Source organism: Pipistrellus hanaki (genome assembly GCF_964339955.1).
Source record: "Pipistrellus hanaki genome assembly, chromosome: 1".
NCBI lineage: Eukaryota > Metazoa > Chordata > Mammalia > Chiroptera > Vespertilionidae > Pipistrellus > Pipistrellus hanaki.
In genome coordinates this window covers 53,052,258-53,071,154 of record NC_140503.1, presented here as the reverse complement: position 1 = coordinate 53,071,154, position 18,897 = coordinate 53,052,258, and the positions used below count along the sequence as shown (strand labels likewise).

At 46.1% G+C, this 18,897-nt stretch overlaps 1 protein-coding gene across 4 annotated transcripts in view; it reads right to left on the bottom strand.

The window, feature by feature from the left end:
• MYO5A (myosin VA) overlaps nt 1–5,603 on the bottom strand; it is a 182,691-nt gene extending 177,088 nt beyond the window's left edge. For all 4 annotated transcript variants that reach the window (XM_084894025.1, XM_084894026.1, XM_084894027.1 and 1 more), the window contains exon 1: nt 5,317–5,603. In XM_084894025.1, the coding sequence (XP_084750151.1) occupies nt 5,317–5,343 (27 nt within the window). In that variant the 5' untranslated portion in view covers nt 5,344–5,603. The remainder of the gene's footprint in view (nt 1–5,316) is intronic.
• Between the last annotated feature and the right edge of the window lie 13,294 nt (nt 5,604–18,897).

Sequence of the window (18,897 nt, the reverse complement as noted above, 5' to 3'; positions counted from 1 at the left end):
TGATAGTAAAGGAACAATGACATAGAATATAAAATTGAAACTATCCCAGGAAAAACCTTGACCATGTAACTTCAGTAGAAATGAGGGAATATGGTAGGAAAGGAAGGCTACAATATACAATTGGCTGGCTTAACCAGCTGTTTCATCTAGGAGAGTTCACAGGGCTCCAGATGGGGGGCTTTAAATCCTTTCTGCACTGTTACAAAGCTCAGCATGGGGACTCCTAATGAAACGGCGTCAGGTAATCTTGGCCATTCCACAGGATCTATGGTGCTATCCATGGTGTCTCGGAACCTCAAGTAAAGAGGACTAGCATGACATTTTATTGCTTCAAGTGATCCGTCTAGGTCTCATTAATAATCCTTGCTCCACATACACTGAATCCTTTGAAGTTGCTGAAAACATCTCTGGGTAATGTTATGATTCAGATATCCACTGGCAAGTCAAGACTAGCAAATATTTTCAAAATCAGAGGTAATGATGTATCATAGCCACCTTAGATTCTTTTGGAAACAAGCCAGGTAGATCTAAAAACAAATCAACACACAACTCTATGAACATTCTAAAAACAATTGAATTGGCCAGTGGTATAGTATGTGAATTATATCTCAATAAATCTGTTATTTCAAAATCAGTAAACATTTTTTGTTGTTGTTGTTGTTAATCCTCACCCGAGGATAATTCTCCATTGATTTTTAAAGAGAGTGGAAGGGACTGGGAGAGTCAGAGAGAAACACTGATGTGAGAGACACACATCCATCAGTTGCCTCCCACAGGTGCCCCAACCAGGGCCAGGGATTAAGCCTGTAACTGAGATATGTGTCCTTGACTGGAATCAAATCTGATTCAGTCCACACGCCAAAGCTCTATCCACTAAGCAAAACTGGCTAGTGCCAACAAACATGTTTTAAACAAAATGTTAGTTTTCAGAAATGTTATATCCTAGGAACCTAACTGTTGCCCTTAAAATGTTTATACTGCTGGGGAAATTTACAACATAGAAGCCCTACTAAATTGCTGTGACAAAACCATTATCATTAGCTAAAAAGAATAAACTGAATGGTCTCATGCCTTTCACCGTAATAAGAACGGATCTGAATCACACAACAAAATCTGCCTTTATGCTCTAAATGACATTTTTTAAATGAAGCTATATTTATTAATACATGTGAAAAGCAATATAACTATTTAGATTACCCACTTTACTTACTAATTTTAGACAGAGAGGAAGAAAGGGAGAGAGGGAGGGAGAGAAACAGGATTTGTTGTTTCAATTACGTATACATTCACTGGTTGAATTCTTGCATGTGATCTGATCAGGGATGGAACCTGCAACCTTAGTATCATCAGGACGATGCTCTAACCAATTGAGCTACCAAGCCAGGGCTAGCTGAATGACATTTTTAAAGGGGCACTTTTCAGATTTAACCACTATGTTGAATACCACAATGATGGCGTGTCACTAATATACCTTTCCTAGCTATTGGGTCGGCAGCTAAGTAATTGCGGATTTTTTTAAAGAAAATCAAAGACAATTTTTTCATGGAACTAAATAACTTTATTCTGTAATGTATTGCCCATTTTGATCAATGACCTTTTGCCATCTTTCAGGCAGCATCATAATCCCACGTTCAAAAAACTTCTGGTTTTTATTAGCAAAAAACTGAATCAGGTATGATTTGACATCATCATCATTATTGAAATTTTTACCATTCAAGGAGTTTTGCAAAGATCGAAACAAAAAGTAATCAGATGGTGCAAGGTCAGGACTATATGGTGGATGTGGCAAAACATCCCAACCAAGCTCCATTAATTTTTGCCGAATGACCAAAGATGTGTGTGGCTTTGCATTGTCATGATGGAATACAACACCTTTTCGATTTGTCAATTCGGGCCGCTTTTCTTCAACTGCATTGTTTAATTTCGTTAGTTGTTCAATGTAGACATCAGAATTGATCGTTCGGTTGGGTGGTAAGAGTTCAAAGTAGACAATTCCTTTGTAATCCCACCAAACTGATAACAAAACCTTCTTTTGATGAATATCAGCTTTTGAAGTTGTTTGAGTTGGTTCACCTGGCCTGCTCCATGATCTTTTCCGCTTGATATTGTTGTAAACAACCCATTTTTCATCGCCAGTTATCAGTCGTTTTAAAAATGGATCATTTTCATTACGTTTCTTTAGCAAATCGCAGCTGCTAATGCGTTGCGTTAACTGTGATTCTTTCAGTTCGTGAGGAACCCATGTATCGAGTTTTTGAACATAGCCAAGTTGTTTTAAGTGATTTTCAATGCATGTATGTGATACATGAAGCTTCTCTGCAATCTCACGTGTTGTACTGTGACAGTCCGAATTGATTATTGCTTTGATTAGGGCGTCATCAACTTCAACTGGACGACCAGAGCGTCTTTCATCTTTGAGTGAAAAATCACCAGAACGAAATTTGGCAAACCAATTTTGACACTGCCGTTCTTTTAAGGCTTCGTCACCATAAACAGCACATAACTTTTTATGAGCTTGTGATGCGTTTTTCCCTTTGCGGAAATAAAAAAGCAAAATATGACGAAAATGTTCCTTTTGATTTTCCATTTTTCAACGAACGCCAAACAAAAACTACAAAACAGATCCAAAAACTTTTTTTACTGATTAACAGCTGAATAGCCAACTATCAAATACAAAATGTGTTTTACATTTGTACTACGTCTGCAAACCTAAAAATTCAACTGAAGCCATATATGTGTGAAACCCGCAATTACTTAGTTGCCGACCCAATATCTTCCCCAGAAGATATAATCCTCTGCAAGGGAACAATCCTTGTGTATCCATTGATACTACTTCTAATGACTGGCCTCCTCCTCTAATGATCACTGCTCAAGCTTTCATCTCTAGAGTCATCCTAACATTCCTCATATCCTAACCTATTCCCTAACTTCTGCTAATACCATAACAGCTGTCTGCTTGCTGTTGAGTTACAGCAGGTTATTTATGCCCTTGGAGGTACAAATTTGGTCAGGAATATAAAAAGCAGACTGTGAGCCCTTTGAGGAAAAGGGCTGTGTCTTATTCATTGTTAGAACCTCTAACATTAAACAGGGTATCTGGCACCTAGTAGGTGCTCAATAAATATTTTTACCCACCATAAAGTCCATTCACACAAAGAATTAATCAATAATAGCTAAGTGACCAGATTATTCTTGGGCATAAGTATATTAGAAGAAGGTGGCTTGGCTTAAGCTCAACTTGTCTTTTTCTAGAATATATATTTTATTGATTTTGAGAGAAAGGGGACGAGAGAGAGAGAGAGAGAGAGAGAGAGAGAGAGAGAGAGAGAGAATTGAGAGAGAGAGAGAGAGAGAGAGAGAGAGAGAGAGGGAGCAGGTGAGATGTGAGATCCCACATGCATCCCAACCCGCGCAACCTTTTGGTTCACCAGATGACACTCAACCAACTGAACCGCACCGGCCAGGGTTCAACTTCAGTCTTAATCTCTAAATCAATCTGTCTTTATAATGACTAGAAGTAATTTTAAAACAGGTTGTGATGAAGCTACAATTGGAAAAAATCACAGTACCTCTCTCCAACCCATTATCTTGGTGGAAAAAAGCAAACCCAAATCCAAGAGCAATTTATTATGCAGTTAGTCTCTAGTTAACCAACCTACAATTTAATCATGCAGTTCAAGGATGGACTCCTCACCACAGTGAAGGAATGTTTACAGATCTTTATCTCTTCATGTGAAAATGACTCTGATATTTCATATTTCTTAGTAGCAGCCCTATACATTTATTATAAGAATCAACTGAGTTAATTTGTAAAGCTCTAAAAACAGTAGTGGGCACAGTAGGCACTGTATAAATGCTTATTAGTGAAGAAACTTTGAATCAGTTTCCAATTGTATTCATTTATATATTAGAGATCTACAATGACTAAAGAAATTGCCAGGTTTAGAGAGAAGTTCCAACTAAACCAGGCTGGAAAGAAAGAGGTCCCAGAGAATGTTTCATGAAAACCCCTCATTTCATGGTTGAAGAAATTAATCGAACACCTTGGACTTGTAGAGAAATTCACGGGCTACAAAAAGCTTTCCTGTTTATTATTAAGCTTCATCCTCAGGACAGTCTTGTAAGAGATGCTGGGCAGGTATAATTAACTCCATTTATTGAAGAGGTTAAGGACTTGCCCAAGGTCACAGAGTAAGTGACAAGGCCAGGGGCTAGGATCCAGTTCTCTTGAGGTTGGGTCCAGACCTCTTTTCTCTCTATAAACATGGGCCCTGGGCTTTACTTGGGTCACATTTGGACACAGTGATTCCAGGATCTTAAATGGAGATTCTGCTGCAAATGCAAACTTGAAAAGTTAGGGCAATTCTGTTCATTGTAATTAGAGGTAATTAATAGCTGGCAAAAACAGCTACCTACACATGAGTTACAGTATAAAATGCCTTGACTCCACATACTCACTGCCCAAGACAATTTTTCAGAAGAGTTTTCAAAGGGACAGTTTTCCAAAACATGCCATTTAGAGATTTCCAGATCCAGAGAACATGGGTGTCAGTATTACAAAGAAAAGGATGCCGCTTCCCTTTAAATTAAACCCAGAAGAAAAGGCTCGCCCCGGCGGAGGGGGAAGACATGGAGCCTAACAAGGCTCTAAGGGATTAGAGTCAAGGGATTGCATGCAGGTTGCAAACCTCGCGGCGACTAATGAGTAAGGACCATCCCAACCCTTGAACGAGCTAGCGCGGATCCGGCTGCACCTTCCAGGGGCTCACCGCCCCAGGGCAGCGACCTGAAATGGACTGGATACTCAGTCTGCAGGATTCCAAACAACCTCACGGGAAACCTGGCTGCAGTCGAAGTGGCACCGCATGTAACAACGCCAGGCGTTATTTTAAGCGCGTGTTCCCAAGGGAGGGGCCATCTGACAAGCATCCCCCACCAGCCAGGGTTTTTTGTTTGTTTTTTTTTTCCTGAAGCGGACGGAGGGCTGGGCAACCCGGGACCCGAGCCCGCCCTACTGAACCCACACCGGCCTCCTTCACAGAAACGCGCTCCTCCGCTCCAGCCCGACGAGCGTGGCGCGGGCCAGAGGCACCCCGAGGCCGGCCTCCCCCGCCGCCTTCCCCACCATCACCGCCCGAAAGAGGAAGGCGCCTCCGCGGGCGCAGGCAGCAGGGCGGGGAGGATGGGGTGGGAGGGGAGGGCTGGAAATGATCGGAAAAGGGGTGGCGCCGGCCGGCGGCCCTCGCGCCCCCGACACCCCCTCCCCCCGCCTGACAGCCGGCGGCGGGGCCCCCTCCCCGCCCCGCGGGCCCCTACCTTTGTGTAGAGCTGGGACGCGGCCATGGCGCCCGCGGCACCGACGCCCCCCGCCAGCGCGGAGGCCGCACCTCGCCTGCCGGCCGCCCGCGCCGACTAAGGAAGCGCCCGGGCGGCCGCGTGGGGAGCCGGGCGGGGCCGGGCGCGGCCGGGAGGGCGGGGCGCCTGCCTCAGGCGCGGGCGGCTGGCGGGAGCCTCGCCATCGCTCCCGGGCGCCCCGCGTGCCCGGGGTCCTCGGAGTGGCCGCCGCCGCAGCCCGCTCGCCGCCGGGGATGCTGCCGCCGCCGCCGCCCTGTGCATTGTGGGAGCGGGAGGAGGCTGCGCTCGGCGCGGCGGCCGCGGGCGCCCGGGCTCTCGCGGGCTCACGTCGCCGCCCGCCGGCTGCGGGCTCCGAGCATCCTCCCCGCCCGGCGCCCCGCGCAGCCCCGGGTCCCCCGCCCGCACCCCGGCGCCCCCTGCCCCAAGCGGGCCCTGACCATGCAGGGGGAGCCAGCCCTGAAAGGGGCGGTGGGAGCTGGTGTCACGGAGGGTGTCCAGGTAAAAGCCTGCCTCTCCTCTCCGGTCCGAACAGGCATTTCTAGCTGAAGGATTGGGGGGCGGGGGGTGTCCTGGAATGGCCATAGGATAACCTAGAATTCCAGAAGAGCCTTGTTGGCAGCAGAAGCAGGGAGGGAGGGGAGGAAGGAGGGAGGACCAGGAATCTGAGATAAAGGATCACCAAGGTCACCCGAACACCTTGTTATCTGCAGCTGGGTCACGTAATGGATGCCAAAGCGGAAACTTAAGTGAGCCTTGAAACAAGATGCCCCCAGGGGGCGGCCCAGGAGCCTACCTGTTCCTAGGCCTGTGTGTTTGCACAGGTACCCTGTCTCCAGCCTCTCCCTCGTTCTGTTCCCGGTGTAGCCGCACCATGTACGGTATAAACCTGCTGGAGCCAATAAGGATGCCCACCGGAGGGCTTTTGTGGAGGGTCTATACCTACAGTGTCTCTCTGTATAAAAAGCTCAACCTCAGAAGCAGCATTCGGTCTACTCACTGCTGTTATCCGTGCACATCAGGCATAAGAATATGGTCTTTGCACCCCCACCCCCATGTTGTCTTCACCCTCTCTCTGCCTCCTTAACCACCCACACTTTCACTCCTGGGTTGATTATTCTCCATATCTACATATATAAAAGCCCTGAGTGACCAAACGACTGGTCCACCCATTGCAGCCAACCTCCCAAAGCCCCCATAAGCCCCAATTGCCTACAAGGCGTGCACGAATTAGTGCACGGGTCGGGGGAGGGGCATCCCCTCAGCCCAGCCAGCACCCTCTCCCATCCAGGACCCCTCCGGGATGTCTGACTGCTGGTCAAGACTGGCAGTCAGACATACCTCTCACAATCCTGGACCACTGGCTCCTAATCACTCAACCTGCTTGCCCCTAACTGTCCTCCGCTACTGGCCAGGTCACCCCCAACTGCCCCTGTCCTGCCAGCCTGGTCACCTCTTACTGCCCTCCCCCACTGGCCTGGTCGTCCCCAACTGCCCCCCCTGTCAGCCTGGTTGCCCCCAACAGACCCCCCTGCCAGCCTGGTCACTCCATGCAGCTGCTTGTTCAGTGGTTTGGTTGTCCCTCAGGCTGGCTCTGCGTGGCTGGGCAGCCAACATCCAAGGTTTGCCTATGCCTCTGTCAGGTCCTGGGGGGCTGGAGGACTGAGGGAACTGGGGCTGAGAGAACTGGGCACTGCCATCTTTGAGGGTGTGGCAGTCAATTAGCATATTCCCTCCTTATTGGCTGTGGGTGCCACCATCTTTGTGATGGCATGATGGTCAATTAACATATTCCCTCTTTATTAGATAGGATATATTTTAGTCCCAGCTTCTTGTTAGTGTGCTCATCCTATTTCCTTCAACTCTACTAGTAAGTGGAGTCCAGTGCCTGTCATAGGAATCTGGGATGGTTTCTACCAAGACCATCTCTTAAGGCTGCAACCTTGGTTGTATGTGTCCTGCATATGCAGTTGAAGGAAGATCATTGGCAAAGGGGTCACTTAGGGTCAGTCCTCACTCCCTGGAACTCAGGCCTCGCCTTCTCTTGCTCACTGTCTATAGTCTCTCCAGAGGTGCCAGAGGTAAAGGCTACAGTGTAAAGTCCTACAGAATTCTCTGTGTTCCTTATCATTCTAAAACCAAATCTTTGTTTCAGGGTCCCACCTTTATTGCCCAAACATAAAACAAGATCACATGTGCAGTTATGACCAGTATAATAGAAGGGCACTGGCCAAGCTAGTGTGGCTTAGGGCTGAGTGTCTACCTATAAATCAGAAGGTCATGGTTCAATTCCCAGTCCTGGATTGTGGACTCTATGTACAGGAGACAGCCAATCAATGATTCTTCCTCATCATTGAAGTTTCTATCTCTCTCTCCCTCTCCCTTCCTCTCTGAAATCAATAAAAATATATATTTTTAAAAGACACTGGATTGAAATTTAAGATACTTGAATTCTACCTCCTTGAATTCCTTCGTACCCTGTGTAAGGTGGTAATGATTCTGTTTTCTTGCCCTTAGGACAATACCTACCTCCCACTACTGTTGAGAAGTGCTGAGTATGCTGATGAAGGAGTTCAGGGTATGTCACCCCATGGTATGCTGCTTTGGTATATGGACTATTTCAAGGGGCAGTTGAAAAACAGCAAATACAAGAAAAACACTCAAACCTTCCTTCTTTTTCTTAAAAGCGGGTGAAATTCTGTATGAAAAATGTCCTCCCTATAAGGAAAGTAACATTCTTAACACCAAGGTCTAGAAGTTGAGACCGAGAGAATTCTACACAAACCTTAAAATAATTCTCTTCTTTAATGTCCCTACATAGTTTAGTCACTTTTCCTTGATTATTTCTCTTTGTTCAACCTAATATAAAAGCAAATAGGTTTTGCCATTTCTTTGGGTTTTCATTTCCTTATAAAGGTTCCCATGTCATGTAAAATTTAATATGTATTTGCATACCTTTCTCCTATTAATCTGTTTTTGTCATTTTAATTTTGACTCAACCAGAAAGCCTAAGAGGGAACCACACTTGCCAACATCTTGATCTTGGACTTCTGGCCTCCAGAAAAATGGGTAATAAATTTGTTGTTTAAGCCACCAAGTCTGTGATACTTTGTTATGGCAGCCCTAGCAAACTAATACATGTCCTTTCCCATACACTCTTTTAAAATTTATTTGATTTTATTATTTTTTATTTATTTATTTATTTTTTAGAAATAGGGAGGGAGGGAAGGGAGAGAGAGAGAGAGAGAGAGAGAGAGAGAGAGAGAGAGAGAGAGAAAGAGAGAGAGAGAGAGACATGCCCCCTACTGGGGATTGAGCCCACAACACTGGCATGTGCCCTGCCCCAGAATAGAACAAGTAACCTCTTGGTATACAGGACAACGCTCTACCAACTGCACCTGCCAGGGCTCCATGCTCTTTTTGAATGCAGTCAGTATATGCAGCTCACATATGAGTGGGAAGTTATGCTCCACCTCCTGAAATTTTTTCTAAATGGGCTACTTGTCTCATTTCCACCATTTATTCATTCATTTATTTATGCAAGTATAGACTTACAAGTACTTACTTAATATTTTTGGTTATAGCCAAAACCAGTTTGGCTCAGTGGATAGAGTCAGTCTGCAGACTCAAGGGTACCAGGTTCGATTCCGGTCAAGGGCATGTACCTTGGTTGCGGGCACATCCCCAGTGGGGGGTGTGCAGGAGGCAGCTGGTTGGTGTTTCTCTCTCATCAATGTTTCTAGCTCTCTATCCCTCTCCCTTCCTCTCTGTAAAAAATCAATAAAATATATATTTAAAAAAAATACTTTTGGTTATAATCTGATACTTTATTTTGTTGCTGAAATTAGCCACTGGGAGCTTTCAGTTGGTTCCTGTGTCCTTTTGACATACCCCCCATCATTGTGTAAAGGATTGTTGTATTTTATTTTGCTTTGTTTTTTTTAGATGACTTCCTTACCTTTTAGCTCAATAAGATGCTGCAGACTCATCTTGATATTTCATTTCTTCTCCAGTCCTAGAATCAGCCATTTCTCCAATGAGCCCTGGTCCCTTTCATTAGAGAGTATTAGAAACTAAGATCTTGGCCTCATTGCTTTTGGCCTCATTTTTTTCTAGCCACAGAGTAAGAAAATACGTGTATACTTATCTGTGTATACACACATATCTATAAATACTTTTATATGTAGGAAACTATATTAAGCGAAGCATGAGTTTATACTAATGTCTTCAACTCTGATCCGTCACCACAGAAATCATTCTAGCCTCCTCCCCTGGTTTATCCCTAAATTTTCCAACAGTGGGAAGCCTGGGCTTATCATTTTTTTATTCAGCAAAGAAAGGACAATTTTTTGTGTATTGTTGGCAGGTTCAAATGCGATGAGAAAGTATTGGAAACTGGTCTGTGCTATACAATTTTAAGATAATATTGATCAAATTTTCAGTCCTAGCTCCCACATGTTCACTCCCTGTCCTGGACTGCCTGCTTCTGTCATGATGCAAGATTCAAGGGAACTGAGTACTTCTGAAAGAACATTTTTGATGGGGGGAAAATAAACTTGGGGGTCAATCAGAAGGGATATATATAGGCCAAAGATTGGGACTGTAAAAATTTTCTTGGCTATATACCCTGTTTCCCCGAAAATAAGACAGTGTCTTATATTAATTTTTGCTCCCAAAGATGTGCTAGGTCTTATTTTCAGGGGATGTCTTATTTTTCCATGAAGAATACAGTACACATTTATTGTTAAGTGAAAATAAAGGAAATTTATTACCTGTATACGGTACGGTAGTACGGTAGTTGTCAACACAAACCAGACAAACTTTGAGTCCTACAGTATCAAGAATTTACTCATTTATTCAATGACAATCATGTCATCATCTTCTGGAACATCATCATAACAATCCAATTCCTGAATTTCCTGGTGAATTTCTTGTGACTCCATTTCTTTCACAATCAGTGGACCAAATCTCTCATGTCTAGCAATAGCATTCTGAGACAGAGCCTAGGGGGGCCTTATTTTCAGGGGATGCCTTATATTTCACTCAGAAGAAAACCTGTAAGTAGATCTTATTTTCGGAGGATGTCTTATTTTCGGGGAAACACGGTAGTTTAAGAGCCTCTTTTAATGCCTCTAGTCATGTCAAATCAAAATAAGGAAATACAGCGAAACCGGTTTGGCTCATGGGTAGAGCGTCAGTCTGCGGACTGAAAGGTCCCAGGTTCGATTCCGGTCAAGGGCTTGTACGTTGGTTGTGGGCACATCCCTGGTGGGGGGTGTGCAGGAGGCAGCTGGTCGATGTTTCTCTCTCATCGATGTTTCTAGCTCTCTCTCTCTCTCCTCTCTGTAAAAAATCAATAAAATATATTTTTAAAAAAAGGAAATACAGAACTCCCTGAAGTTCTCCCACATGAGAGTAGACAACTCTGCAGTGTTGTATTAGACCATATAGGAAGATATAATGGCATATACCATATTTGTCTGTCCTCTTTTCTGTATTTTAAGGAAGTTTCGCCCTGGCCAGTTGGAGTGTCATCATCCCATACACCAAAATAGGTAGCGGGCACTATTCCTGGACAGGGCACCCAGTTTGTGGGTTCAATCCCCAAATGGGGTGTGTGCAGGAGGAAACCAATTAAGGTTTCTCTCTCATAATGATGTCTCTCTTTCTCTAAAATACATTTCAAAAGATCAACTAAAGAAAATTTCTACATTAGTCCTGCCTCCTGATAGAAAAATCAAGATGCCAGTTCCCACTGCTTTTGCAGCTTGAATGCTAGCTTATATAATAGAGGTGATATGCAAATTGACCCTGACACCCTCACAAGATGGTTGCCTCAACCAGGGAGTTTAGTGAGGGACAACCAAACGACTGAAGCAGGCTATGTGGGGTGACCAGGCCAGCGGGGGAAGGGCAATTGGGGGTGACCAGTAAGAGGCCACGGGGGTAAAGGGAGGGCAGTTAGGGGTGACCAGGCTGGCAGCAAGGACAGTAAGAGGTGACCAGACTGGTGGGGTTGGGGGGGAGCATTCAGGAGTGACTAGGCCGGCAGGGAGGGGGCAGTTGGGAGTGATCTGGCCAGCAACAGGGGGCACTTAGGGGTGACCAAGCCAACAAGGGGGGCAATTAGGAGTGATCAGGCCAGTGGGGGTGGGGTAATTAGGGGTGACCAGATAGGCAGGCAGGTGAGCAATTAGGAGCCAGCGGTCCAGGATTGTGAGAGGGATGTCCAACTGCTGGATGTCCTGGGGATTGGGCCTAAACTGGCAGTCAGACGTCCCTCAAGGAGTCCCGCATTGCAGAAGGTACAGGCTGGGCTGAGGGGACTGCCCCCCGCCCCTGCCATGCACAAATTTCATACACCAGGCCTCTGACTATATGACCTAGTCTACTAGACTCATCTGCACTTAGGATACATATAATAGGCTATGCAAATAGAACTTCCATTGCCACTGAAGGTGGCAGCAGAGATGGCCAAGTTGGGCTCCTGGCCCTCAGTTTGGTGGTGGCGGTAGGAGCAGTTTCCCTATCAAGCCATTGGTGGAGCATGTTTCTGGGGTTGTTCCAAGATTTACATCAAGACTGTCTCTCTAGAGCACATGTGTCAAACACAAGGCCCGCGGGCCAAATCCAGCCCGCCAGGCCTTGCAATGTGGCCCGCACCGCGCTGTCATCACTGCACTCCGCTGTCAGTTTATGACATTGTCAGTTTATGACTGTTCAGTAAACCATTCAGCCCGCGATTTAGGCTGGATTTTAGATTTTGGCCCCTTCTCTGATTGAGTTCGACACCCCTACTCTAGAGAATCCAAGATGGCTGCTCGGGTAGACACCTAACCGCAGCAGCACACAACAATTTCAATGGAATACAACTAAAATGTAGAGTGGACATCGCCCAGAGCTACAGGTAGTCGACTGACTGAAAATTCTACAACAAGAAGGAAAGAGAAAACCAGAAGGAAAATCAGAGGAACTGGAAAAAAAAGCCTAAGGTACAGAGACATGCTGCACGCTCGCACGTACACGCGCAGAGAGGTCGCAGCCGGAGAGGAGAAGAGGGCTGGGTGCCGCCCGGCGTTCCCTAGCAGGAAGGAAATAAAACCCCCAGCCTGGGATGAACCCCCGAACCGGCAGAGCTGAACCCCAAGTTATGGGCCAGACCCTGGGGACCCAGGCTCCGGCAGGGGGAGACGGGGCTGTGAGGCGGAATCCCAGTCGAGCAGCGAAAAGCAGGGCCCCCGGAGTCACGCGCACATTGCGCGCAGAGGACTGAATGTTGACTCTGATGCTGGATTACCCTAGCCAGAAGGAACAGGGCCTCCAGCGGCGCTGAGCCTCAGTCCGGACTGCTCTGAACTCCAGTTCTGGGCCAATCCCTGGGGACCCAGGCTCAAGTAGAGGGAGACGGGGCTGTGAGGTGGAGTCCTGGGAGAGCGGCGAAAGGCCGAGCCCCCGGAGTCTCGCACATTGCTTGCAAGGGAAGGAATGTTGACTCTGATGCGAGATTGCCCTGGAGGGAAGGAAATGGGAGGTCCGGCTGTGTTGGGCCCCAGTTTCGACTGCTCTGAACCCCAGTCCTGGACCAGACCCTGGGGACCCAGGCTCGAGCAGGGGGAGACGGGGCTGTGAGGCGGAATCCCAGGGGAGTGGCGAAAAGCGGAGCCCCCAGAGTTGCGCGCACTGTGTGCAGAGGACAGTCTGTTGACTCTGATCCTAGACTCCCCTAGCGGGAAGGAGAAAAAAAAGCTCCAGACTGGAGGAATGAGACAGGGAGCAGGAGCCCCTGCCGGACACCGGCCAGCCGGGCGACGGCAGGGAGCCTGGCGACGGGGCCCCTGGGGGGGGGGGGGGGTGCCCCTGAGCCTTCCACTTCTGAGCGCGGGCAACGGAGCCAAGGCCTTGGGCGGTGCCGACCCCCGCAACAGGCTGGAGCAGCACGGGAGCCCGCGGAGAACGAAGGGGTGCCACAGGCCAACCTGCTGAGCTTCCAGGACAAGGAGGAAGAAACCAAAGAAGTTCTCAATGTGAAGAAATCAAGTGAGAGCAAAAGATAGTAAAATTACTTAAGAAAGAATACAAAGATCTTGAAAAATCAAAGACTAAGTCAGAACTCAACTCACCAGCCAACATTGCAACATATATGCGTTTAAAAAAAAAAAAAAAAAAAAAAAAAAGGACAGAATTTTGGAACAGCGGCGGCCAGGCCTAGAGTGCCCAGGCACAAGGCAGTGGCAACTGGGCCCGGAGCAGCAACGGCCAGGCCCCAGAGCAGCAGAAGCCAGAACCAGAGCAACAACAGCCAGCACTGGAGCAGCCAGACCTGGGGCAGTGGCAGCCAGGCCTGAGGCGGAGGCAGCCAAGCTCAGGGTGGCCAGTCCAGGAACACCCAGACCCGGAGTGGCCGGGCCCGGAGAAGCCGGGCCCAGAGCAGCCGGGTTGGAAGCAGCCAGGCCCAGAACAGGAGTAGCCAAGCCCGGAGCATCCAGGCTGGGAGCGGCCAGACTCGGGGCAGCCGGGCCCAGAGCAGCCAGGTCGGGTGCGGCCAGGCCCGGAGCAGCAGCTGCCAGGCTGGGAGCGGCCAGGCCCGGAGCAGCCAGGTCGGGTGCGGACAGGCCCGGAGCAGCGGCTGCCAGGCTGGGAGCGGCCAGGCCCGGAGCAGCCGGGTCTGGTGTGGCCAGGCCCGGAGCAGCGGCTGCCAGGCTGGCAGCTGCCAGGCTGGGAGCGGCCAGGCCCGGAGCAGCCGGGTCGGGTGTGGCCAGGCCCGGAGCAGCAGCTGCCAGGCTGGGAGCGACCAGGCCCGGAGCAGCCGGGCCCAGAGCAGCCGGGTCAGGTGCGGCCAGGCCCAGAGCAGCAGCAGCCAAGTCCAGAGCAACTAGGTCGGGAGCAGCAGTGACCAGACCCGGAGCAGCTGGTTGTGGAACGAACCAGAGCAACAGAGGACAGGCCCGGAGCAGCCAGGCCCGGAACAGCTTGCTCCTCGCCTGCCCCTGCCCCATGGCTGCCTCTCAGACATGGCTGGAAACTTTTGGGAGAACTTGAGGGTCTGCTGAATCAAGTGATGAAGGCTTAGATCTGGATGTGTTGAGTTAGTATAGGGCTGGGGTGTTGATCTGTGAGTGCCTTGGGTGGGGCCTGGATGAGGCTGGTTGACCTATTTGGAAATGTCTTTTGTGTGAAGTGTATCATTGGGCATGTGGAGGTATTATTGATATGAGAAAATGCTAAGTAACTGATTTACTATCTGAAAAGGGATTTACTATCGGGGAGAGGGAGGGAGGAAGAGACTGAACATAAACTGCACCTATGGATGAGGACAATGGGGGATGAGGAGGGGGCGGAGGGTGGGGTGGGAACCTGGTGGAGGGGGGAAGAAATGAGGAACCTTTGTAATAATATGAACAATAAAGATTGAAAAAAAAAAAAAAAAAGACTGTCTCTCTAGCCCTGGCCGGTTTGGTTCAGTGGGTGGAGCATCAGTCCGCGGACTGAAGGGTTCCAGGTTCAATACTGATCAGGGGCACATAGTTTGTGCCTTGAGACCTAGTAGGGGATGTGCAGGAGGCAGCCGATCAACAATTCTCTCATTATTGTTTTTATCCCTCCCTCTCTGAAATCAATAAAAATGTATTAAAAAAAAAGACTTTCTCTAGCATTACAATTTTGTAAGTGATCTAATGAGCCAGAATCATGAATTTGTAACTAAGAGCCATGACCATGATATAGTGTGTATATGTGTGTGTATGCCTAATATGCAAATTGTCCCCAACGGGAGTTCCACCAGGAGACCGATTGCTCGCTATGACATGCACTGACTACCAGGGGGCCACGCAGAATGAAGACCCCAGCTGGCAGCTGAGGAAGGGAAGCCCTGGCCAGCAGTTGGAAGGCCCTGATCGCCATCCAGACCTAGGGACCCTACCTGTGCACGAATTTCATACACTGGATCTCCAGTATGTATGTATGTGTGGGTATATCTCAGGAGTGAGTGGGAATGGCTACACTCTCAAGGGTATAATTTTTTTCCAGAAAATATGTGTTGGGCACTTACTATGGCCAGGCACTGGGCTAAATAAGTGCTACAGCAAAATAGTAAGTTACCTTTCATGGAAAGGAAATAACTGAATGAATGCAATTAGAATGCACTTTGATTACATGCTAAAATGCTATGTGGAAATGGTTATTGTGTGTCAGAGGATGTAACAATTAACACAAGGGAGAGAATATTGTGTTTTCACAAAGGCATGTTTGAAATAGTTGTAACTAAAATGTAACTAGAAGTCTATCAGCAGATATCCCTAGTAAAACAAGACAAACCACAAACTGGAAAAAGATATTTGTGATGCATATAAACTATTCACAAAACTTTTCAAAAAGAACTTCTTCTAGGGGACCTGAACTAGGACAAAGGCAAAAAGCAATGGTTTCCATACATGGAATCTAGAAAATAATGGAATCAGTCAGTTCAGGAGGACAGCTAGGTCCCACAATGAGAGCTGTGCATTAGGGATAATAAAGCAACAAGTTCAGATTGAAGCAAGGGAGAACTGGCCTCAGGGGAGTTTTCTGGAACAAAAGGAAAACTCTAAAATACTGGGTATGATGGAAGACATAAAATAACTGTGGCTATGATAGAAGCCAAAAGTACAAGGGGAAAATAATAATTAGAAACACCAAGAAAAACAAAACTATAGAAGGAAATGTAATCAAAGTATAAACTGTGATCTGCAGTGAACTGTATGTATCAACCTATAGAGCTGAGGACTAGTCATGATTATTAAATAGAATGTAAATGTTGTTAACCTGGATAATGTAAGGATTCAGATGACAAAACGAGAGAGAGGAGGAGAGTCAAAGGAAGCATCAGGATGTTAATATTATCATCTCATACACTAGAGGGCTAAATACTGTTGACAGCCAATAAAATAAGAAATAAAGGTGAAAAAATATCTGACATTGTAAAGAAAGCCTATAAAGGAATCAAAAGTAGTGACAGTATGATCCTAGGAGGAGGACATGAGAAATGTGGGAAATACTGTAAACTAAATCGTCATCAGTCTTGAAAACCAGTAATTTGTGCCTAAAATTAAGAAATCAAGGAACAATGGCATAAACATATTCTTGAGAATTAATGGAGGCAACTGTCAGGAAAAAAAACACAAAACAGCTAGAGAGCTCAAGTCGGTAGCAGAGATACATTTTGAGATTCTTAAAGCTTTTTACTATACCTTCCTATACCACTTAAGTTCAGAATCACACACAAACATAATTTTAATAGAAGCAGGAAGAGAAATCTAGCAATTTAATTTAGAACCAGTTCTATCATTCCTTACCATGTGTTTACCCTATGACTGTGCCCCGAGGGACGGCATTTGCTCCATTCAGTTTTGAAAATGACCTCATCACCTGGATGAGACTAAGGTCATTCAGTGAGCAATCCTCAGTCTAGTGCCTCTTTTCCCCACCTGAACTCTGGACATTAATCCTCTGACACTCAGAAGACATGCCAAGGCTGATCTCTTCACGCTTATTCTGGATCCCAGTTCTTGCCTCATTTGGTTTCTCCCCCTATATTCTTTTGTTATGCCTATAACTATATGTAAAACTTTCCTACATTTAAAATCAAAATCTTCTTTCAGGTACCTCAAAATATCTCAAAATAACAGCTTCACCTTTTATTCATCTTTAGTTGTTTATCATTCTTCTATTCTCTGCCCCACATACATACATACCTTCTCCACTGAAACTGTCCTTGCCAAAGGATCAGTGATACCAATTTCTAAATTTCCTGGCATTTTTTTCCAAGTCCCACTCTTCTCCCTGCTGTACTACACTCCACACTGGAAACCATCTTCCTTTTATTAAAACCTTTTTCTCCCTTTGCTTCTGACTCTTGTAGAACATCTCTCTCAGGAATAGGAATATACTGCAATTGGCTGGCAATATCATAACAATATATTCAGGAGTTACAAGTATAATGAATAGTTCTTTCATATTTATATATAAACCTGGCAGAAAATAAATTTAGTAGGACTACTATTATCTATGACCATTTTAATTACCCCAGTTGGCAACATGAGCCATATACCTAACTCATATACAGGTTTTCAAGACAGGTGTATCTTATAATCAGTAGTAAATGTCTACCATTAAAAAGAAAACTAATATTTTTAGTCTATCTTTTAACTAGTACATCCATAGTGATTGGGGCTTCTCATAATATTGATATTAAAGTAGCTGAGAATTAAGGAAGGTATGAAAGGTTTGTATTCTGTAACTTTTAAGTGTGGCCTGGCAGAAAGCTGCCCACTGGAGTCTGCTTCTGATCTTTATCGTTAAAATGTGACTACCCTCCAGGGATAACATCTGCAGTAATTCAAACAAATGGCAACTTCCATTTATACACAATCATTATAAACATTAGCTTGTACAGTTGTAGAAAAACAAGAACCTAAAATACATAAATCAGCCTTTTGCATTGGAAATGGGTCAATAAAGAGCCTCAGAAATCACATAAAGTATGCTTGCAAGGCTATGATCACAAGAGCCCAGAAGCAGCAAGTTAATACATCTTTGCCATGGGAAACCTGGTACACCAATTCAGTTGTGAAGTTTCTGAGAGCAAAGCTCTTTGACATTTCTTCGTTCCAGAAATGCTGAGTATAAAGGCCTACTTCAATGAAAGCTAGACTTGGCCGAGACTGAGAAATCAAGCATTCTCTCTATCCATACCCTTAACCTGGTTTTTCACTTATATTTCCAACCCAATATTCTACTTTACTTGTTCAACAAGCTTTTGAGTATAAGCCGTTTCTAGGTGCTAAGGGTACAATAATGAATTAGACCTCTTGCTAAGAAAGTTAAAAGTTGAACTGAGATCCAAAGAAAAAGAGGCAGCCAAGCTAGGGGAAATGTTTAATGGAAAAGAAACAGGTGTTGAACAGGTGAAGGAATGAACATGGAACATTTTAAGAGGTTGTATGTTAAAAATGAAAGCAGAATGGAGAGAAAGGATGGGTAAGGGCACCGCATGAAGGGAGCAGGAGCAGCAGGTGAAGTGTTAGAACTACACCAGCTACCCAGGTAAGAAATATTAGTGCCTTGGGGTGTGGTGGTGGTGGTGGAGATAAATCGAAAACTCAATAGATTTTGGTGGATGTTGGTCCCAGCTTGAGGAATCAAGGTTGGTCTGAGCACCTGAGTTGAAGGCTGAAGGAAAAGGACAGTGGTTAAGGAGAAAAATCAAGAGTTCCTTCACACGCATGTTCTCCATTCAATCTTCCTTATACTGGTCCACATTTCCTAACTCGTTGACTGTTTTTGTTCTTTTGTTTTGTATTGATTTCAGAGAGGAAGGGAGAGGGAGAGAGAGAAACATCAATGTGAGAGAATCACTGTCTGCCTGCCTCTTGCACACTGAGTAACAAGCCTGGGCAATGCCTTGACGGGGAATCGAATTGTGATCTCCTGGTTCATAGGTCAATGCTCAACCACTGACCCACACTGGTTAGGCAACTATTTGAAAGTAACATTCCCTCTACTTAAAAT